This window comes from Phoca vitulina, unplaced genomic scaffold (genome assembly GCF_004348235.1).
Source record: "Phoca vitulina isolate PV1807 unplaced genomic scaffold, GSC_HSeal_1.0 scaffold4, whole genome shotgun sequence".
Lineage (NCBI taxonomy): Eukaryota > Metazoa > Chordata > Mammalia > Carnivora > Phocidae > Phoca > Phoca vitulina.
Window position 1 is genome coordinate 38,215,377 of NW_022589707.1, and position 22,155 is coordinate 38,237,531.

At 57.9% G+C, this 22,155-nt stretch overlaps 1 protein-coding gene across 1 annotated transcript; it reads right to left on the reverse strand.

Annotated features, from left to right (window-relative positions):
- Positions 1-5,150: 5,150 nt before the first annotated feature.
- Positions 5,151-18,270, reverse strand: AQP1 (aquaporin 1 (Colton blood group)). The gene is made up of 4 exons (XM_032401835.1): positions 17,832-18,270; positions 8,295-8,459; positions 7,960-8,040; positions 5,151-7,240 (listed from the first exon to the last, which is right to left on the reverse strand). Exons 1-4 carry the CDS (start codon positions 18,219-18,221, stop codon positions 7,061-7,063), a joined length of 816 nt encoding a protein of 271 aa, XP_032257726.1. The 5' UTR covers positions 18,222-18,270; the 3' UTR covers positions 5,151-7,060.
- Positions 18,271-22,155: the final 3,885 nt, after the last annotated feature.

Below are 22,155 nucleotides of genomic sequence, written 5' to 3' on the forward strand. Positions count from 1 at the left end.
AAAACATAAGGTAAGTTTAAAAATAAAGCTTGTGTTAAATGAGGTACCAGGGACATATTGGCCATTTTTAGAATGTTCAAGATTGCTATGAATGGTAGAGCTCCCATCCTTGAGAACTTTTGCATCTTTTTGAATTCTTTGGGTTTGTTTTTGGGGGAGTTGGACTTTTTTATTGAATTCTTTGAGAGTCTCTCTCTCTCCCCTCCCTTCCTCCCTCCATCCCTTTTATTTTTTTCCCCAAAGACAAAACTTTTCTCCTTCCAAATTATAGATCTATTTGCTTACTCAGTAACTTATAGAAAAATGCATGCCGGTTCCCCCTTCATGAACACAAGCCAGGCCAGGCTTTTTGAGCTCATATTCTGCATGGGGGCAGGCTGGCTCTAGGCAAACCAAGTACAGCAGCTGGCCATGACATCTCTTAGCAACAACATGACTGTGGGCAGAAGACATTCCTCCAGCGCTTGGCTACGTTGTGAGATGGATCGTGGGCTAGGCTGCAAGGCCTGGCGGAGTGCTGTGTACTTACACAAAGCCGAGCCGTGCCTCTCCCGTGAGTGAGAATTGCTGCGAAGGTTCTCGGGGCAGATCAGAGGACGACTCCAAATACAGTAGCATTACAGGACTGGGAGTTCTCTCTCTCTCTCTCTCACACACATACACACACACACACACACACACACACACACACACACACATACACTTTCTAACTTAGACCTTGGACCTATATGTGTAAGAACTGCAAGGTTTCTCTCCCAACTGGAGGTAATATGCAAAGTAGATGACAGCCGCGTGTGACAATCCTCCCGCACTCCCCCGGTCTTCAGTGCAGAATAAGATCCTTGAGGCCTTCTGCTGATGACAGACTTAACCTTTTAAGTGCTGGGTAATGGAGAGGTCCACGGGAGACTAGAGACAAGAGAAGGACCAGAGTAGTCAAGGAGGGCAGCCGTGGGGAGGGGTACTTGAGCTCAGAACAGATGAAAGTATTTTCATATTTAAGAAGTGCCGAGGCGCTACTGACCCATACGGCTGAAGATCAGTTGTGTCCTCACCTCGTTCCCCATCAATACACTGGAAAGAACAGAAAAATGAGCAGAATCCTATATGCAGAGAATGTGATTTTAGTGGAATGAAGTAGAGTCACCTGAGCAGAACGAGCTCATTAGCATTTCTGGGGACAGTTCACCAGTGGCTCTCCGAACACTGGAACCCAAGGTGTTGATGGGAGCAAGCTGTCACTTGAGGGCTGGGGATGATGGCCCCGCAGGCAAAAGCCTCACCTGCATCATCTCCAGCCTTTCCTACCTCCAGAATTGCCTGCTTTTCAGCACTGAGGGAAGGACGGTAAATATCACTGCCTGTGGGTCCCCTAAGAATCGCCCCACCCTGGCCCCCAGCTCACAGCAAATTCCATTCATCGTCTTCATTGTATTCTAAACCTAAAGAAAACAAGGTGTCATGCCCAGCAGCTCGTCCATAAAACATTAATCACTATCCCCCCCTTCTTGAGAGGCTCCTGACTGGTGAAGGTGTGACCTCCAGGAGTGATGGAAAAATCCTAATGGGTCAGCACATGGCTGGGCCACATCAAGGACAGGGGCCTCTGTTCCTCCAGTGCTTTTCCAGACCAGCTCCTGGCTTTGGTTTGCAGGATGCTGAGGACCAGCCTGGGAACCCCCAAAGAGAGAGAACCCTCCCTGCATCTACCAATTCCCCAAAAGGCACCATGGTCCTTGGGGCCCAGTGGCAAATGGCTGCCTTGAGACATCCACACGCTTTCATTTGGGCCCTCTTTGAGCCCATGTGAGCTTTTGAGATGGATACTGACACTGGGATCAAAGCCAGAGTTACAGGCCACCAGCCCCATTGAGGCTTCGTGGCACGTATGTCCAGCCACTTGCTACTGACCCCAAACCAGGGTAGCATCAAAGATCAGTTCTTCTCCCTTGGACTGCTCAGCACCCCTCCAGGGTCTGGGAAGAGGAATCCCTTTGATCCTGGAGGAGAAAGGGAACTAACAAAAGGGAACTATGGGTCTACAAGGATCCCAGATTCCTAGATATTTAGAAACCCAGAACAGATTGACCCAGTCATATATATATATATATATATATATATATATATATAGTGTAAAGGCAACCTCAGGTTGATCTGAGCATTCATCACAGACCTCTTTGGAAAGAGGAGGGAAAGTCTTCCCTCCAAAGGGCTTTGGAAAATCATGCAATCCAGGCCAGGGATCCTTGGTCTCAGAATCAGTGGGGCAATTGTGGAACCACAGTGTTTTGCTCTTGTGAGTCTAATGAAGGGACAAATATTCTAGGATTCAATGGCTACTAGATTAGATCCTGCTTCCTCCTGGGCCGAGTGCAGAGGGCACAGCCTTCTGGGCCCGCTGAGCCACCTCCAAGTCTCCATTGGACCATGGGGGAGACCCAGCAGGCACCCAGCTGAAGGGGTGTGATAGATGCTCCCCACCAGAGCACTTCATGTGTGTAGTCATCTGGATGCTCTGCAGCCAGGGGACAAAGCCTGAGTCATGGAATCTTCCAGGAAATTTACTCTCTCTGTTAAAGTTTGATGAAAAAAACAGAAGGGCTCTGGTGGCTCTACCAGCCTCACTCCAGTTCCAGTATTTCCCCCCAAACCTCTTCTCTGTGCTGGGCTGGACAAAACACGAGCAGAGCAGAGTGGGGCTGACCCTTGGGAGTAGGGGTGCCGGAAGCACTGAAGCCATGGGCCAGAAGATGAGAGGATGTCTGGGGAAGCCTCACCCTGAAATTTTTGTCCCCAGGCCTGAAAGGGCATCTGAGGCTCCTTCATCGTGCATCATTTTCCCTCAGGGTGCAGCATTGCCCTTCCCCTTCCCATATACTCTGATGGGAGGGGGCAACCTCGGGCTAAGCAGGTTTATCAGACACTTTCCTCCAGAGAGAGGGCCAGTCAGGCCTAGAGAGCTCTGGGGAGGCTGGGGTGGGGCCAATGCCAGGGGAGCTGCCCTGGGTCCGGTGGTGCCCATGTGTCTGAAGCAGACACCAAGTCCAGCTGGCCCCAGAATGGGATGCATTCCTCCTGGAGCTGGAGTCCCTTCAGCCTGCCATTCTCCTTCTTGTTCCTGCCTCTCAACACCCCACAGGCAGAGGAGGACAGGCTGCCTGGCTGGCCCAGAGCTAAACTTCGTGGAGGTCATGACAAAACAGGCTAGCACCACATCGTGGGAGGAGCCCAATCCTTGAAGCCAGGCAGAGCAGGTTCAAATCCCAATTCTGCCACCAGCCTGCTGTGTGGCCTTGGGCCAATCATTTTGTCTTCAGGGGCCTCAGTGTCCTCTATAAATGGGGACAGTCATCTCTCCCTTCCAAGGGCGTTGTAAAGATTAGAAGGACTGTATGTGACAACCCGGGGAAGTTTCTCACACAAAGTAAGTGCTCAAGAAATAGCAGTTCCCTGATCTGACCTCTTCTTTCAGTCCTGCCTCTTGGCACTAGGATTCTAGAAGTTATAACTAAATAGTCTGTAAGAAAGGCTCTGTCCTAGATGGCCAGGGGTGGCGAAGGAAGAGCTGGGATTGAGGTCAGGGTGGCCAGGGCTCATAGTGGGGACTGAGAGGGCTTCACAGCTTAGGATGGGTCAAGATAAGGCGATAAGCCAAGAAGGGCTGTGAGAGATAGCCTTGGCACACCCTCACAGGCGGGCTGGGTGGCAGTGGGCTGGCCCGTATACTCTCCCCATAGCGTAGCCATCATTCTCTACTCACACCAGCCTGTCCTCAGCCTGGGAGGTTTGCATGGGCTGACACAGCACAGCTGCCCCTCACAGGGACCCAGTGGACACTGGAAGAAGAAAGCCTGTTCCAACAGCACTGACTCAGCCTTCATTGGGGTGACCCAGCCCCTGGCCCTGCCCTAGGTGCCCTTGCATTACCATCAGCCAGGCCTCCACCAGAGGGAGGCAGGACCCATGTGTCTCCCAGGAGCAATGATGGGACACCAGGTCCTTCCCAGACACCCCTCCCTGATCAGCCCACACCTGGGATGATAGCTGCACCTGTGGCCTGATGAGATTTCTAGAAGGTTGGTGGTTCTCAGAGCCTCCCAGATTCTAGGCCTCTATGGAAGGTACAAGCCTGCTCACCGGACACTCAGTTTCCTAGTATCGTTGTCTCCACTTTGAGAAACCAGCCCTAAGTGTGTGTGTGGTGGGCAGGGAGGGGGGTGTCTGGGGCCTGTGTCCAAGTCTCAGCCTGACACAGACTTGTCCCGTAAGTTTGCGTGTCCATCTCCCTTTCTGTCAAATAAGGACAACCACACCTGCTGTGCCCCCAACTCTGAGAGAGGCCCTGAGTGGGAAGGGGCTTTGTGAGTTAGGAGGGCTGGACAGAGCCCTGTTCAGCCCACCCCAGCCTCCGGACTACATGAGGACAGATGGAAAAGCATCTGTCAGATGGGAGCAGACAGAGTGGTCTTTTCATGGCTCTCTGTCACCCCACCAGCCCACTCTGACCTCTCTTCTCTTCGGCCCTGGGCAGACATGCTAGGAATCTGACTAAAGCCACAGGTGCCTCCACAGGAAAATACACATCCTCACCAGGTGTGGTACCTACCTCCAGGAGAGGAGTGGCCCACAAGGCCTCAAGGGGCTAAGTTGCTCTTCCCCCCTTAGCTAGTCACCTTCCCAGCCAGCTAAGCATCACCCGTGCCCAGCACAACTTCACTCAGTTCCGATGCGTGAGCTCCTGGCAAAACCTTGGGTCCCACTACCCAACACAGATGTGGGTGGGGCCGGAAATGGGAGTGGAGGGACAGAGGGACGGACACCCGGGCAGCCCCTGGTGCTCCCTGAGCCATGCTCTGAGGAGGGCAGAGGGGTTGATGGGGCTGTCACACTTCAGTCCTGCTTTCCCCTATGTCTTTCACACTCCATCACCAATAATGGCCCCTATTGGGGGCAGGACCCTGTGTTACTCAGGTGGAGTTCTGGGGTGAGGCTGTGTCCGCCCACTGAGACCAAGGATCGTCGGGGCAGGAGGGCAGGCAACAGCTCCCCCTCAGACTGGGTCTGCAGTGTGGGCACCAATCTCCTCTTCGACCCCAAGATCCTTCATAGGAACACAGTAGCCAAAGAGGAAAAACTACAGGAAGCCTAGATGACCTTTTAAGTCATTTTCCTTTATTTTCTTAACATATAATGAACTTCCGATTCCGAAGAGACATCTATGCAGAGCAGACAGATTCAGGGTCTGGCATGTAGCAGTCAGAACCAGGCAGGAAGTGGGTCTGCCCCCCTCTCCCCTCCAGCACGACCCTCACCCCTCCTGGCTTCTGACTGCCGCCCAGGCAGAAACCGAGCAGCTGAGAACAAGAGGGGTCAGTCTTAGAGTCCAGGGAGTAGCCAGAGACATGGCCTTGGTTGCTAGGCCTGGCCAAGTCATTACCTAGCTGTGGGACCTTGGACCTCAGTTTCCTTATCTGTTAAATGAGCTAGAAGTCCCTGCTAGGGAATGGAGAAGAGAGTGTGTAGATGTTATGATGAGTCGGTGACCATTTAGGGTTACCTGGTTGTCCTGCTGCTTCCAGATAATCTGCAGATGGGAGTCACTTGGGTTTTGTCACCATCATGCCTACAGGCATGCTGGGGGACCTGCTCTGGCCCTGATGGGATTGAATAGACTGTGGAGACAGCTGCCTCCAAAGCAGACTCTCTCCTCTGAAGTGTCCTTGGGCTGCACTGGTAGCTACATCATCAGGCCAAGGCTGACTGTCCCCTCCAGGTAAATGAGAAGGGAAGGCTGTGGCCTGGGGTCACACAGGGAGGCCGTGCAGGTCACCCAGCTGCCCCAAGTGCCTCCAACCAGGAGTTCAGCAATAGGGGAGGGAATCAGCTCCTCCTCCTCCCTCAGCATCAGCTGGGGGCTTAGAAACCCCCCTCAGGGTCCAGCAAGGGCCATGTGCCTCCGTGGGCTGATCCGCATCATGGTCATCTGTCCTCCGGCGTGGGGCTTCTGATAACCAACTGCCCTTTAATAAACACACACCTGCCTAAGCGTGGCCTGTGTCTACACTGGCAGAAGGAAGTGGAGAATCACATGACGATTAAGATGATGCAATGAGAGATGGGAAAGGCCAACTAAAACCCAGTGAAGGAGCATGGGTATTGCTCCTTCGCGCTCCATCTGGCACCATCCTGCGACAGCAGACCCTGTCCCTGCTGCATAGGGGTTGGCCCTGCTCCCCGGGAACAGGGACTTTTCAGGGCCTGGGCTGTCTGTTGGTCTCTGCTTTGAACCATGTATGCATATGTCCATGTGTTCACACAGATACATACTACAGCTCTCCCCTCGGGCAAGAACCAGGGCAAGTGGAGGAAGTGCTGGTCCATACTACATCTTCTAGAACCCACGAAGTATCTACACTTACAGAATAGAGAGGCTCCGGGCCCGTGGAGCTCTCCCTGTCCCTGCCGCCCTACAGATATGGACCCTAAGATATGGACGATCACAAGGTCATGCAGCAAGTCTGGGGGCGGAGGGGGGCTGGAGGCGAGCCAAACTGCGGGAACAAAGCCGGCCTACCGCTTGCCTCTGACCACGCACCTCCTGCCATCTCTTCCCCTCAGAGCACCCTTGGGGGCAGAGGGCATGTTCCAGAAGAAGGAGGGCCGCGCCAAAGGCACAAAGCAATAACGGTGGCGCCCCAGACCCCTGCGGCAGATGAGCTGTGCAGCAGCTCTGGGATAAGGGACTTCCTGGCACACCTTCCGTCACACTCTGAGGGGACAGCTTAGCAGGGTGGGTCCCTCTCTTTCACTTCCTCCGTGGCTTCAAGGGAGTGAGTGATTGGTCAGTCGTGGTCCCCAGGAAGCCCTGGGGCCAGGAAACAGAGACAGAGAAAGAAAGTGATAGAAACAGCCCCGAACCAGGCTTGACCACACAGTTCTGGAGGATCTTTGGGAAGTGACGGTGGCCAGCTTGTCAGAGTGTCTACAACATGATTTCACCCTCCCCTCCCTCCGCCCACCCCTGCCCCGCCCCCACGGGGGTGCCCGGGCCGGGGCCTCTCTATTTGGGCTTCATCTCCACCCTCGAGTTGATGTCGTCGCCGTCCAGGTCGTACTCCTCCACCTGGCCGCTGGTCCACACCTTCACGCGGTCCGTGAGGTCGCTGCTGCGCGGGGCCAGGATGAAGTCGTAGATGAGCACAGCCAGGGCGCCCCCGATGAACGGCCCCACCCAGAAAACCTAGGGACAGAGCAGGCATGCTCAGAGGGTGGGACGCCTGCCCTGAAGACGGCCCCCCACCCCCCCATGGCATGGGCTCTCTCCCCACCTGCGCCTGGATTCAGAGGCAGGCAGGGTTGAACCCCAGTGTCCTGATTGCAGAGCCCCCGGAGCTGGCCCAAGCCAGGACGCTGGTAGTGAGCCTCTCCCTGCCTCCGCGTATCCCCGCTCGGGGTGCCTGGCGTGACTAGACCAGCCCTGCCCACCCTCCCCAGCTTCTGAAGGGCCACAGGAATGTCTAGCTTGACAAACTGTGGCCCGAAACAGACACGTCGACGGGAAGAACAGCTACATCCATTGAGTGCTGACTCTGAGATTGAGTGCTCAATCTACAGGTGGTGAGGCCATCTGTCCCAGAGGCCACCCTGGGAGGTAAGTAGGTGCCACAACACCCCCACTTCACCGCTCAGGGGAGGCAGGCACCGGGAGGGTCGGCAGCCTGCCCATGTCACACTGAATGGGAAAGGGGCCGAGCCACGATCGGGCCTGGCTCTCCACCACGCTGCTGGGACGCTGCACCCCACCACCCCCATGTCAGGCCTTGGTTTCCCGATTTCCTCCCCCGTGTCTGTCTCCCAGAGCCTCCGTGATGAGAGAGGATGCTGCAGAGTGGAGTTGGAACCACCACTCGGCACCAAAACCCCCCGCCCCCTCCAGGGGATATCCCTGCGACCCCTTACCCAGTGGTCCTTGAAGTTATGCGTGATCACGGAGGAGCCGAAGGACCGGGCGGGGTTAATACCGCAGCCTGTGTAGTCGATCTGCAAGGGGAAGGGCAGGAGGCAGAAGGGGGAGAGCCAGAGAGACAGACAGAGGGAGAGGAGACACAGTGACACACAGAGAGAAAACAGGGAGGTGACAATCAGACGCAGAAAGAGAGGGGCACACCGACCCAGAAAGACGGGCAGGAGGTCCCTGTGCTGCCCTCTCAGAGCAGGGCGCTGGCCCCAGCCCCCTGCCCATGACAGGGTACCCCACCCGCCCCCACTCCCACCTGGGAGGGCCCCACACTCACCGCCAGCAGGTGTCCCAGGGCCACAGAGAGTCCGATGGCGAGAGGGCCCGAGCCCCCGAGGTCCCGGCGCCTCCTGTCGGTGGTGGCCAGCACGCACAGCACCAGCTGCAGGGTGCCGATGATTTCGATGCCCAAGCCCTGACCAGGGTTCACACCAGGGGCCAGCTGTAGGGAAAAGGGACAGCAAGGTTCGGTGAGCAGGCGAGGTGGGGATGGTGTCCCCAGCCCCCCAGGCCCTGGCAACTCAGTGCCCTCAGAGCCCATCACATTAGCCCCAGCTGGGCCCAGAGGGGGCCAGGCCCCACCCAAGCACACACCGCTGGGAGTGGACACCAGGCTTTGTCCCTTCCACACCTCTGAGGAGGTGCCAGCTCAGCCCCTGGTACTTGCCTCCACCCTGCAGCACTCTACCTAGAGGCCAGGGAAGCCTGCATCCCGCTCCAGCCAGCCAGAGCATCCTGGGGTACCAGAGTACCTGAGGCGAGGGGCAAGTCCCACATGTGGGAGGGCCCACCTGGACACTATTGCTTCACACCCCACAAGTCCAGAACATTCCATCCCATCCCCGGCTGCATCTAAAGCTCCCAGAGCTGGGGAAGGTCTTCCTCAGTTAGCTGGCCCAGCTCCCGTAGTCTCTCTCCTTGTGCTCGTCTCCCTTGTTGCCCCGCCCTCTGTCTCCTACCCCACCTCTGTCTGTCTCTCCCATTTCTTCTCTGCCCTCCCTGTCTTCCCCTCCCTCTCTGTCTCGCTCCTGGACAAGCTCCCCTCCTTCTCCCTGGCCACATAGGCCCCATCACTACCGTCTGGCTGTCACTTGCTCTTGGACCACTTTTAGAAACATGACTCATGGAAAAAGAAGGGAATGGGAGCTGCCATGAGGTCACCAGAGCCCTCCCCCCGCAGCTGCACCAGGGAGACCCCTCCCCAGGGAGCCCCCAAACCTCCCCTTTGCGGGGGTCCCAGGGGCCAGGTGCACCCACACAGGGGAGCTGGGCCATATGGGCAAAGGCCCACTGGCAGAGATGCCCAGATGTGGCCACATGGTCTGCCTTCCCCCAGGCAGAGTTGGTGTGTCCAAATAAGCCTGAACTTGAAGTCTCATCCTGGGAACGAAGGGAGAGGGGTTGGTCCTCCAAAGCCGGAGGGCATTTTATAAAACCCTAGGTGGGGGCCCTCTTCCACCCCCCCAGAGTTTTCTTAGCCCCACCCTGAGGCCATCTTACAAGAACAATTCTCTTCCCGCCTTTGTCGGCAGTCCTGGGTCACAGGGAAAGTGACTCACATCCCCTCCTCTGGGCTGCAGCCCCAGCTCTAGGCTTTTCCTGGCGGACCCCAGCGCTGTAACCCCTCAGCCCAGCCAGCCCTCTGGGCAATGCCCGGTTTTCTTCCCATCCCAGGTTGGGTGGTGGAGGCAGAAGGCCTGCATTCAGGTCCTGACTCTCCTTGCTGGTGCCATGGCCATGGCCTTTCCCCAGTCTGATCCTCAGTTTCCCCATCTGTAAAATAGCTTTCCCTGCCCACTTTCCAGAGTGGCTGGAGTTTCCAAGGCAATGGGGTAGGGAGGGTCTTAGGGCATTTGGGAAGGGCTGCAGAGGCAGGAGGGACCTGGACAGTTGTGGCTTTGTTCTGGTTCTTTCTCACCTTATCCCCAGGACTGGGGGACAGGTGGAAGGGGAGGGACCCTGCATAGGATTGTGGAGACCCAAGTGAGGCCTGCCTGGAGCCAGGACGAGCTCCACGGAGGAGAGGCCTATGAGACTGGGCCAACCGTACAGATGCCCGTCCACACTCACACCTGCCCTCTTGACAGGCTTCAGGAAGCTCAAGCCTCCTCTTCCTGCTCTCTGCTCTCCAGGCTCAGCCTAATTGCTAGCTGGCGGGAGTCCTGAAACCAGGCCTGGCATGCTGATTAATGGAGCCATCGATCTAAGTGGTTCCTGCCTCCTAGCCTCCCACGTCCCCACCCTCTCACAGTTGTGGCCTGGGCAAGCTCATCTCCTCCCCCAGTTCTTAACCAGGTCTGAGTACCCCAGCCCCTGCTCTGCCCAAAAGCACAGGGTTTCATGCAAAGTGAGCAGAGCCAGGGGCCCTGTGCCATGCCCAGCCCTTTGAGTCCACGGGGAGCAGAGGGGGTGACCACCTGCCCTGGGAACTCTATGTTATACCCCCTTCCTGACCACCTAGAGCCTTTAGCTCAGAACCACATGGGTTGACGAACTTCCTCTCCCAATAGCCATCACCACCACCACTAGGAAGCCTCCCCTGATTGCTTCAATGTCTACTGACCGCTTCTTCTTTGACCACCAACACACTTGTGTGACTTACATCTGACAAAACTTGATAATTCAGAACTGAAAGGGATAAAGGTCTGCTGAAAGTCAATGTCCAGAAGAAAGCAGGTAAAAATTCAAAATATGTTACTGTTCACAACCCATTAAATTTGAAACAATTGCTTAAATAGGGCTAATCTCCGTTGTGGTCACTTGGTATTGGAAAAAAAAAAAAAAGTGTTTGCACATCCCCAGGGAGTTTTGCCCAGCTTAGGGCTTATATGTCACTGACAAAGCCCCCTTCCAAAAAAAACCCCAACAATCAGTTTTATGAATATAAGTATGAACAACAGAATAAGCCCGACATTGAATCTGAAGCATCAGAAAGAAGCAGAGTCTCCATTCTCACATCAAAGCCATGTAAGGCCATTCTCAAGGCCCAGTTCAGACCCCACCGACTCCAAGAAGCTTCCCCCGTTGCCTGGCTGGAATTCACTTCTGCGGCTGCGCCGTCATGCTCTCGCTGAACCGCCTGCAACTCTCGCAGGGAAGTAAGCTCCTGCCTCCTCTCTGGGCACCTCAGACCCCTGGCCTGGGGGCTTGGTGAGGACAGAGTGGGGACACCTTCCCATCTCGCTGCCCGGACCCCAGAGGGGACACTTGCTGTAGTGACAGAAGTTGCAGATAATGCTAATTTTCTAGAACTTCCACCCTCTCTGGAGGCAGCCTGGCTCCAAGGATGCTCTCTGCACTCAGGGCTGGTTTACTGGCTTTCTGGCTGGGAGACCATTAGTTTTTGTGGGTGTTACAGGGCAGGCCGTGCAAGCCTCCGTGAGGTAATGAACGAGGAGGCTGAGTCCCAGGGAGGAGATAGCTAAGCCATCTTGTCCCAGCCAAGGATACTGACTATCTACAGGACCAGTCAAGGGACCCGGCTGTTCCCAGCTTGGACTGAAGAACGGCTGGAAGATGGGTCTACAGCAGCCAGCGTGACCCAGGCACCGGGACAGCGGGGGAGGGAAGGTGTACAGGGCTGACCTCTCTAGACAGTGGTCCTCAACCCATCCCTGCTGCCCATGGACAGAATGGCCAAGGTCGCTTCCTAGGCCCAGGGCCCCAACTCAACCTGGGCACCCTGGTGTCCCACCCTTGGGGAACAGCACCGGCCTGGCTGCACTCTGAGCATCCAGGCTCAAAGAACAGGGGAGGGGAGACATCAAGGCCTGCCCTCCTCGCCCAATGCCTCCAGGACTCAGCACTCACAGCGAGGGGGGCCTCAGTGGGTCCCTCGTGTCACCCCTTGAAGGGTATTCCTGTGTCCATGGCCCTCTGGGTAACCAATGCTTTGTGGACCTCTGTGTATCTTTGTAGGTTGGTGTCTGCAGGATCTGGGGGTGACCATATGTGTCTGGGTGTGACTCTCTCCTTTTCTTTTTCATTAGACATTAAGAGGGCTTATTATATCATAATTGAATGACAAGTCTATCAAAGAGCCACATAAATTCTAAATCTGTATGCACCAGACAAGATAGCCTAAAAAAAATGACAACTGACAGAACTGTGAGGTGAATCTGATCAATCAGCCACCAGAGCGAAAGAGTTGACCAGCCCTCTCTTAGAAATGGATAGACTAAAGCAGTCAGACACTGTAAATAGCACCAACAGGAAGGATTTGAGCCACATAATTAACAAGCTTGATTTAAGGAAAATACATAAAGCCCTGCACCCCAAATTTGAGAATATCCACTCTCTTTCAAAAGCCCCCATGTGGACACACAGACCAACTTAGTCGTGTATTGGCCCGGGCGTCCCAGCTGTCTGAGAATCCCAATCACACACGAGCCGTCTCTTAGCACGGGGGGCTCTGTGTGTCTGGGGGGTCTCTCTGTGGCACGTGACCCTGCGTGACTGTGCTGTGCGTCTGGTGGCATTTCTGAATGTGTCGCCCTGTCCCTTGACATCACAGGTGCCACCACTGGCTGGGGAGAGGGGCGGAGAAGGGAAGGAGGCCCCCCTTGAGGGACAGAGAGCGAGCAGCGGATCTCAGAGGGTCCTTATTTGCTCCCAGAAGCCACTTCATCTTCCTGACAAGAAACAATACACAAAGCAATGGCTTCCTCCTTCCCTCCCTCCTTCTTTTCCTTACTCCAGGGCGTCCCCACCCTCCTGCCAGGGAAAGGAAGAGGCTCCGTTGAGGAGCACTTACCCCTCCCCCCGGGATCCCAGGGCCTGAGTGGAACCACCCAGGCTTGCGAATGTGCTCTACGCCCACCTGCGTGTGCCCCCTTGTGCCGTGTGTGTGTGTGTGTGTGTGTGTGTGTGTGTGAGTGAAGTGTGAGCATGTGCGCTTTAGAACAGCCGAAAGAACCAAGGGCCAGGAGGCAGGCTGGGGGCACGTTCCTGCCCTGCCCTGATCTGCTACGCAACTGAACAATCTCAATGCCTCTGTGGCCTCAGTTTCCTGATCAGCAAAATGGAGGCGTTGGCCCGGATGTTAGCCCCAGGATTCCTCCCCACCTGACATGGGACCCCTACCCCCAGGGCCCACAGTCACCCTCCGGGCCAGGATTGTCAGTGCAGGATTCCCAAAGAGCCATCTGAACTGGGGTCTCAATATGGCATAAAGCCTGTTACAGGACCTCCCCCCCAGAGCAGCCGGAAGCAAGCCGATCCTACCTGCACGCCCTAACCACAGGGAGCTTACGGACTCGGGGGCAGCCCCTTCCCAATTACATCTGCCTCTCTCTTGTCCTAGTGGTGGGATTTCAGGCACTGAGAGGAGCTGCTACTGGGAATGGGGCATTTTCCAGTCTTTTCTACCATCTTTTGAGTTGGGGTTCTTAACTCAACTGGACTGCAGCTCCTTGGTAACGTGAAGATGGCCCCTCACTTAACCCCCTAAGCACCACTGTGGGGCAAGGAGTCCCCCAGTCCCCAGGGAGGAGCCCTGGCTGAGGGGACATTGACCATGACAACATTCTCCTGTCCACACCTGCAGGCGTGTTGACTCAGCCCCAGCTATTCAGGAGGCCCCAGACCTACTGGCACTTCCAGAGGGCAGGGACCATGCCCCACCCAGGGAAGCTCTGCCAGCAAGAACAGGGGGCTCTGGGGAAAGCTTTCCCAAGCCAATCCCCAAGGGGTGGGTGTGGGGCATGTTTGACCAGCCTGGGGAAAGCCCTGGTGGCTGGTGCTGAAGGAACCCCCACTGGGTGGGACCCTAGAGAAAGGGGGGAGCACTCTAGGGCTGAGTTCAGGTTGGGGGGCACTCCATGGAATTGGTCTGAAATGAACTAAGGGCTCAAGGCATGAGAGGGAGGCTGTGTCCTGGGGGCACCAGGGGGAAGGTGAGACCCTGCAGACTGGGGAGCTCCAGCAGGCCACGTCCCCTCTCATGGCTTTGCCCTTTCAGACAAGGTGTTCCCAAAGTGAGTCCTGGGTAAGGCCAGGCTTTGGGGTGGGCAGCATGGGGCCGGCAGGGCTGCTCCAAGGGCCCTCACAAAGGAAACTGCCTCAGAATTTTCTGTGGTGAGGGAAGTCTCCACCACAAAGCTCCTGCCTCTCTACGCCCTCCCCCTCATCTGGGTCTGGCTGGAAACTGTAATTATATGTCGCAGTTAGGGCACCACCACCCAGCCCCCAGCCCCCTCTCTGGGCACGTCCGTCTAAAAACTGGCTTCCCTTTCCCCAAGCCACCCCCAACTCTGGTGGAGGCGGAGGGGCCCTCAACTCTGGAAGGACTCGTGGCCAGTGCGGGGGAGGGGGGCCAACAGGGAAGGGACAACCCTCTCACTCGGTGGTTGGGGAAACCGAGCCCAGGAAACTGGGGAAGGGGAGAGTTTAGGGCTGAGGTCAGGCCCTGGGTGTAGCAGATAGAAGCAGTCCCCAGGCAGTCAGACCCAGAATCAGCAGGGCTGAGAGAAGACCCCGAAGAGGGAAGGTTTGCCCTCTGCCTGAAGCCCCCATCCCCCGCCCCGGGGGCTGAAATCCCAGACTCGGGGACAACCGGGCATCCAGTCCCCTCTCGGACACAGGCAGACACTGGCCTGAATCCTGACCATCCACTCTCCAGAGCCCCAGCCCCCCACCATGACCCCCACGCCCACCAGCGCCACCCCGTGACTCCCTGACCCTGGGCTCTGACAGCCACCTTGCCTGCACTCATGCCCTTTCTCTGCCCGGAAGCCCCTTTCCCAATCTCCACATTCAGCCTCCCATGGCACTTCCTCCGTGAAGCCTTCCTGGCCCTCCCCACGGCTCAAAGGATAAGTTCCCTTGCCGCCCTGACACCTCTTATCACACCTGCCCCCTGCCCCATATCGCAGGCAGCTGTGCGAGGGGCTTATCTTGCCCGCCAGGGGCCTTGGTTGCCCAGGGGTGGGGAGCTGGCTGACTCAGCCCGTTGGGCCCCCAGCGGTCCCAGTCTGGTTTGCAGGGAGCATCGGTGAGCGGGCCAGAGACGGGAAGGATAAAAAGAGCTGGCTAACGGTCAGGACTCCCAGGTTCGTGAGCATCTTTCATTTCCCAGAGCCCAGCCACGCCCTGCTATGTTCCTACTTCACAGATGGAAACTGGGGCCACACAGGCAAGGGTGCCGGCCTGAAGCACCAAGCCCTGCCTCTGACACTCTCACTTTGGGCCGAAATTGGGGTTTGGCTCTTAGAACCAGCCAGGATCCTATAGGCAGGACAGAGGCCCATGGTCTCTCCAGGGCGTATGCCAAGCCCTGACTCAGTGAGAAGAAAGTTGTCCCCACCATGCCCCCGGGGACACCCCCTGACTCACCCCAACCACTTCCTGTCTCTTCTTTCCCTATTTTCCTTAGGAATCTCCATGTCAACAAAGGGCTCCTCCTAGGTTTGGACCAGGGTGGGGTCCCCGGCCCAAGAGGAAAGAGTGTGTCCCTTGCTGCATAGACTGGTCTCTGCCCTCCTTGAGGCATTGGGGACACCTGCCAGATCCCTTCAGATCCCTTCAGATCCCAGGTCCAGTGTCTGACAGGAGCCCTTGGGAGAGATGCTTTCTGTTTCTAGGCCCAGGGCTTGCGCTTCTGAACCCGCAACTTCCATGGTGTAGACAGGACAGTGCCCGCACCCCACCACAACACTCAGTTCCCTTCGTTCAGCAGGGCCCTTCTTGGGCTCCTCTTAGCCAGACCCTCCTGGGAAGGGTGATAATTAAACTCAAGTCCCCGAAGTGAGCTTGCTGGTAGTATCGGCGGGGCCAAGAAATACTTAGAGACCTAAGTTCCCTCTTGGAGTCTCAGGGTCCTCAGCTCCAAGGACACTCAACAGGTTAACAGCAGACAGGACTTGAACCTGGAGTGCTTGTCTCCCAGACCGGGGCTGGCCCCGGCTTGAGCCTGTCCATTTTTCTCCCCCACCTGCAACGTGCCCAGCCCCGGCATCAGGGTAACTCTGAGAAACGGAGGCCAGGGAAGGGAAGGGACATTGGAGCAGGGTGTGGCCAGATCAAGATGCCAGAGTCGGTGGCCACCCTCCCTGCCTCTAGCTGCGATGCCGAGTCAGAACACAAAGTCGGCCAACAGATGCCTATCCCGCCTGTCCCTTGAGAAGGAGGGGTCAAGACGGCGCAGAAGGCCCGTGGAGATTCAACCCCACCCCTTCGAGGACCTCTTCTCCCGTGCCATCATGCCCAGCGAGCGCCGCTGTGAACCTGACCCTACCCAGGGGCCACTCCCTCGGGTCACCGGGCTCTGGCCCTCTGCAGAGACTGAGGCTTGGAGGAACCTGGCCCGCCAGAGCTCCTGTCCCTTCCACTCACCTCGGCCACGTCTTTCCTGACTAAAGTCTAAACTCCAGCCTGCAGGCTAATCTTCAATCTTGGGCTGAGCAGTGGTTGGCTCTGCAAGGGGGCTGGGTAAGGTGTCACTGTGACACCAGAAGTGCTAATCCCCCCCGTGGCAAGGCCGGGCCAGTTGCCCTCTGCCCGTGACCTTCCCAAGCCTCCCTGCAGCTGCAGCGCCAGGCTCTGAACTTTGGCTGGGAAGCCAGAGAACGATTGCTATAATCACGGGCCGCCGTCTCTGAGGAGCCCTTGGCCGGCCCGCTCGCTGTCCCTACGCCCGTCTGCCGCGCCCTGGCCGGGCCAGCCGCCTCTCTGGAGATCTGATTCCTCCTCTGTGCTCCTTCGCCTCCCCCCTTGCCTGGGAAGGCACCCTCCAAGCCTTCCTCAGCCTCTCTCTGGCCAAATGTCCCCCTGTGGCGGCCCAAGCCGGGTCTGAGTCTGCACTTGGCTGGGGGTCTGGAAAAGCCCAGGTAGGCGACAGCAAGCAAGTGCCGCCACCGGCCACCCGGGAGGAGCTCTTTACAGCGGTCCGCCGCCCACCCACCAGCATCGGCTTCCCATTCGTGCCCCCGCCCGGAGCCCGCCGGAGCCAGGAGCAGTGGGGACGCACAGGTACACGCTCACCCCCAGCCACTCCCGCCGCAGCACTAACACTCGCAGACACACTCGCAGCCCCGGGCGCCCACGGGCACGCACAGCTTACACAGCCACCTGCACACACCGCTCACACACGCAAACACACGCGCCACACCTCACGGTGCCCGGCGACAGAGAGAGGAGCGCAGACAGGAGGCAAGATGCGCCCCCCGGCCGCCCCCGTACACTGCCATCCAGGAAAACCACCTGCCAACAGCCCAGAATGTTTTCACCCCTCCCCCACCCCCCCCACCCCTAGCTTGGTCTAATTCCTGGGGACCGAGGAGCGGGAGGGGCTTTCTCCTTGAAGGCGGTTTGTTGGGGCACCTGTGTGAATGCGGGGTGGGCTGGAGGCCCGTGGGGCCGCCCACCCGGGTCCTGCTTGCACACTCGCCCCCCTGGCGCAGCCATGCAGGGCATCTGGGCACAGCGGGCAGCGTCTCCCCAGGGTCCAGACTGTAGGAAGAGGGAGCTGGCTACCCCGGCCGGGCTGGCGGGGAGGGCAGGAAACTACAGCCGAGGGGTGAGGAACTGCTGGCCCCAACCTAAGCTGCCTCCAGAGCTTCATCCCTGCAACAGACGCCCACAGGGGACGTTGGCCAGACTATTCTGCCCTGGGTCTCAGCTTCCCACAGTGCCTGGCAGAAACTGGGCTCCGGGCCGCAGGTGTAGCTGAGTTCCAGCCCCAAGTCCGCATGACCTCCAGCCACCTCGCGTCCTCTCTGCTCCTCAGTGTCCCCATCTGCTCAATGGGTGGAGGATGAGACCTCCCACCATCTCTGCTCCGCTCCAGAGCCCCAGCGCCTGGGGCCACCCCACTTACCTCGTTTCGGCCGAGCGAGTTGTCTGGCAGGGCGGAGGTGATGCCCGAGAGGATGGCGGTGGCCACGATGGCCCCCACGCACTGGGCAAGGATGTACATGACAGCCCTGAGGATGCTGATCTGGCAGCTGAGCAACAGCCCCAGTGTGACGGCCGGGTTGAGGTGGGCGCCGCTAATGTGGCCCACGCTCTGGGCCAGGGTGGCGATGCTCAGCCCGAAGGCCAGTGACACCTTCACGTTATCCTGGGCCGCACCTGCTGTCTGGTTGTTCTTCACCGGGTAATTGAAGCCCAGGGCAGAACCGATGCTGATGAAGATGAAGAGGGTCATGGCCAGGAACTCGGCCACCACCGCCCTCCAGAAGAGCTTCTTCTTGAACTCGCTGGCCATGCTGGCAGGGGGCTCGGCTGGAGACCGCTGCCTGGTGCTCCACTCCCTCTGAGAGCTGAGCCACAGCCCAGGCTGGGCCTATTTATAGGGCCCGGAGGGGGGGGGCGGGAGGAGAGGGGGAGCACAAAGAGAGGAAGGCCTCTCCTTGCTCCTGGCCCGCCCCACACTGCACGGGCCTCCTCTCAGCGATGGATGCAGACACAGCTCTGCTGTCGGCCTGCCAACTTTTTTCCCTCCCTCCTCTCCTCCCTCCCTCCCTCTCTCCAACCGCCCTCAGCCCTGCCCAGCTCGAGGAGGCAGGCAGGAGGCAGCCACTGCTCTAATAGGCTTTGGGAAATTCCTCCAAGTTGGCCCCACTCAGGGGGCCAGAGAAATCCAGGTGTCCCGCCCTATGTGCAAAGCTCAGGGGGTGCCCATGGGCAGAGCCAGGAGCTCTGGATCGGGCGGGGTGGGCGGGCTGGACTCAGCAGGTGGACGCTGCCTTCCCTGGAGGCGGGGCACCATGATCCTGCTTGCCTGCCATCCCCATCCCATCCCACAGTGGCGTTAGCCTAGAGACCACAGGTCCAGGGGTCCCCAGGGGGCATTCAGGGCCTCCTGCACCCCAGCCCAGGCCTGGCCACTGGATGTCACTTTAAGGATGTCCCAGGGCCCCAGCACCACAGGCCAGTCCCAGTTGATGGGGGCACAGAGGCATTAGGAGGCACAGAGAGCTCATCTGTGGCCCACCCTGCACTCTATGGTCAAGGGCAGGCCTGCGATAGGCAAGGACATGGGAAGTACCCACTCTGGGAGCCCTCATGCTTCCGGAGCAATCTGAACTAATTTCAGGGCAGATAGAGAAAGTGGGGGCAGTTTAGGATTTTCCTCTCAAAAGCTGCATGCTGGCAGACCACAGGGGAGAGCGGAGGAATGGCAAGCTAGCCTGGAGACGGGAGGGAAAGAGGAGAGAAGGAGAGAAGACCCAAGACAAAGAGAGAGGCAGAGACGCAGCCGGAGAAGGGAAGAGGACAGAAGACAGAGAGATGGACAGACAGGGGAAGACAGACGGGCAGAATGAAAGACAGAGTAAAAGGGAAGGAGAATCCCCACAACAGTGCAAGTGAAAGAGAGAGATCTCAGGCCAGGCTGAGAAGGAGAGACAGCCAGGGAGCACAGAGGGTGAAGAGACAGACTGGAAAAAGAGGACACATGACTGGAACCAGAGGCAAGAAGCAAAAGCGGAAAGATCGGGCGGCGGGGAGGGGAAGAGGCCGCTCTGCAGAGCCCTGTGGTCCAGGCTGTGCCCTGCACATCCTCAAGCCGGAGGCCCCACAGCAGCCTGTACAAGCAACAGGGAGCTCCTGCCAGTCGGCCAGCCCGCTGCAGTGAGGGAAGGGTGGGGCCCCGCGAGGTGGGCGAGGCCAAGCCCTGCAGAGAGGGGCCCTCTCTGGCCCTCTCCTCCCACTCCGGCCAGCCCCTCCTCAGTCCTATGCGTGAGTATTGGCTTCTCCCCATTTTACAGGTGGCAAACTGAGGCTCAGCCAGGGGAAGGACAGCTCTAAATTCTGCATGTGCCAAGGGCAGGGCAAGGAGGAGCGTGCGGGTCTTACACCTCTTGTGCGGAGGCCATCTACTGATCATGACACCAGTCCCTATGGGCTGCCCTTTGGCCCGGCTGCCGCACACATCACAGCCACCCCGGAGCAGTGACAAAGCGCCCAGGGATCCGCCTGGCATTCGCTGGGAGCAGGAGGCCCACTGGGAGCTGTGACCACCTAAGTACACCTACGTGCCCGTAGGTACAGGATGGAGTGCATGCAAGGCAGGGGGTCGGCACGGTGGCAGGTGAGCCCTGCGTGCTCAGAAAGCCCCGGCTGCTGGAGGTCATCTGCGCCTTAGTAACCATCCAAGAGAGGGACCCAGCCCGACTAGGCCCCTTCCCAGAACCCTCCACATCCTTTCCTCTGGACAACACTTGTTCGGCTCTCCACACCCCAGGGGGCTCCTCATGCCCTGGCCCTGGACATTCACAGTGTCCTCCTATCCCCTGAGCTTCCTGGCCCCGACAGGGCCCACATCTGTCCCGGCCCTCCACTTGGTGCAGGGATGAGGGATGCTGGCATGTACCAGGACTCAGCCTGGAGGCCTGAGGCTGGCAGCAGGGCCCACAAGTACCACTGGACTCAGGCCGGCGTGGGGGTACAGCATCTCAGAGACAACAGGAGCCTTCTGTGACAGGGTCCACGGGCCAGGTCAGGACCCGCGTAGCTGAGGATGCGCGATGTGCTATGTGGGTGCGAGTCACGTGGGACGTACTAACTTATCCACCAAATATTTACTTAGCACGAGTCACGTGCCACCTTGTTCTGATCACTGGGGAGACAGCTACAAACCAGACAGCCCAGCTCCTTGTCCTCCTGCGGGCTCTGTGTGCGTGCTCGGGATGGTGGAGCTTGTAACTGCGCAGGGCACGTGGGTGAGAGCATACTTGCCAGAGGACCACGTCCTCCTGGAGCAGGGCAGGATCTGGGGAACCCAGAGGAGGCAAAGCACTTTGGCCAGGGCAAATTAGGTACCCACCAACGTCAGGATGATGTGAGGGTCCTCAGGACAATACCCGGGACACCCACTGTGTCTCCCACCCCTCCCCCATATCAGCATGGCCTCTGCCTTAAATGCCACCCACCATTATAGTTCTGTTCCTTGGGGCAAAGGCACTGCCTTCACCAGGAGGCGCCATCCGAATGCAGACCTCTCCGGAATAATGCCCACCTCACTCACCCACCATCTCCTCCAATGCAAAGGGTCCTGTGTAGCCATGAGCTGACAATTTCAACGTGAAAGGGAGAAGGACTGCCACTGGAGCCCCAGATCCAGGAAGTCCACAAACCCCATGACCTTCTTCTCCCTGGTCTGCCACAAATCCTGGCCAAGCAGCGAAGGGAGGGAGAAGGAGAGAGGGAGGGAGGGAGGGATAAAAAGAGGGAGGGAGAAGGGAGGGAGAAAGGAAACAGTCTCTGGCTGAGGGCTCTTCTTCACCACAACCCTGGGATGCTCAGATGGTAAGTGATTTGCCAAAGAATGGCAGAGCTAGGATTAGAACTCAGGATCCCCTAATTCCCAGAACCCCAGTCTGGTTCTCTGCCTGCCTGTCAGGGAAGGCCCCTGATGGTCCTGGTTCCCAGATGGAAACCCAAGTTCTTTTTTTTTTTTTTTAAAGATTTTATTTATTTATTTGACAGAGACACAGCAAGAGAGGGAACACAAGCTGGGGGAGTGGGAGAGGGAAAAGCAGGTTTCCCGCGGAGCAGGGAGCCCGACATGGGGCTCGATCCCAGGACCCTGGGACCATGACCTGAGCCGAAGGCAGACGCTTAACGACTGAGCCACCCAGGCACCCCGGAAACCTGAGTTCTGATGGCCCAGTAACAAGTACAGGACTGAGGGATCCAGGCCCGAGGATGGGCAGGGGACGTGGGGGTAGAAATGAGAGGGCCATCTCCAACTTTTCTGCATAATTGGGGTGGGGTGAGGGACAGATGGGAAGGAAGCATTGAGCCAAGAGTGGACACACAGAGAAGCCAGGGAAGGCCAGAGCCACCCACCCGTGCAGCCCCACTAGCCCTGGTTGCTTGGGCTCTGGGGCAGGGTGCCGCCTCCACCCCAGCTCCTCCTCCAGTGTGGCCTGACTCGGTGAGCAACGTGTCCCTCCCATGGGCAGTGGCACGGGCCCAGCCTCCAGATCCCACAGGCCTGAGCCAGGCTAAATAAGGGGGGGACCGCCCCCCTCCCCAACTCCTGAGCCCTGGGCAGGGCCTGAAGCCACTCAGGTCCGGGCACTGTCTGGCCCTCCTGGAGCAGCCGTCTCGGAAAACAGTTTTCCAGATGTGCCTTATTTCTGACGTGCCCAGTGAGGCCTGCTTTCCAGTTAGAGCTGGCTGTCCCCAGGACA

Bases quoted from the DNA above. Each gene is read 5' to 3' on its own strand.
- AQP1 (XM_032401835.1), bottom strand. From the start codon at position 18,221: ATGGCCAGCGAGTTCAAGAAGAAGCTCTTCTGGAGGGCGGTGGTGGCC. The intron at 8,460-17,831 runs GTAAGTGGGGTG...TTTTCCCTACAG, and splicing joins ACTCGCTCGGCCGAAACGAG to CTGGCCCCTGGTGTGAACCC. The intron at 7,241-7,959 runs GTAAGGGGTCGC...CTCTGTCCCTAG, and splicing joins ATAACTTCAAGGACCACTGG to GTTTTCTGGGTGGGGCCGTT.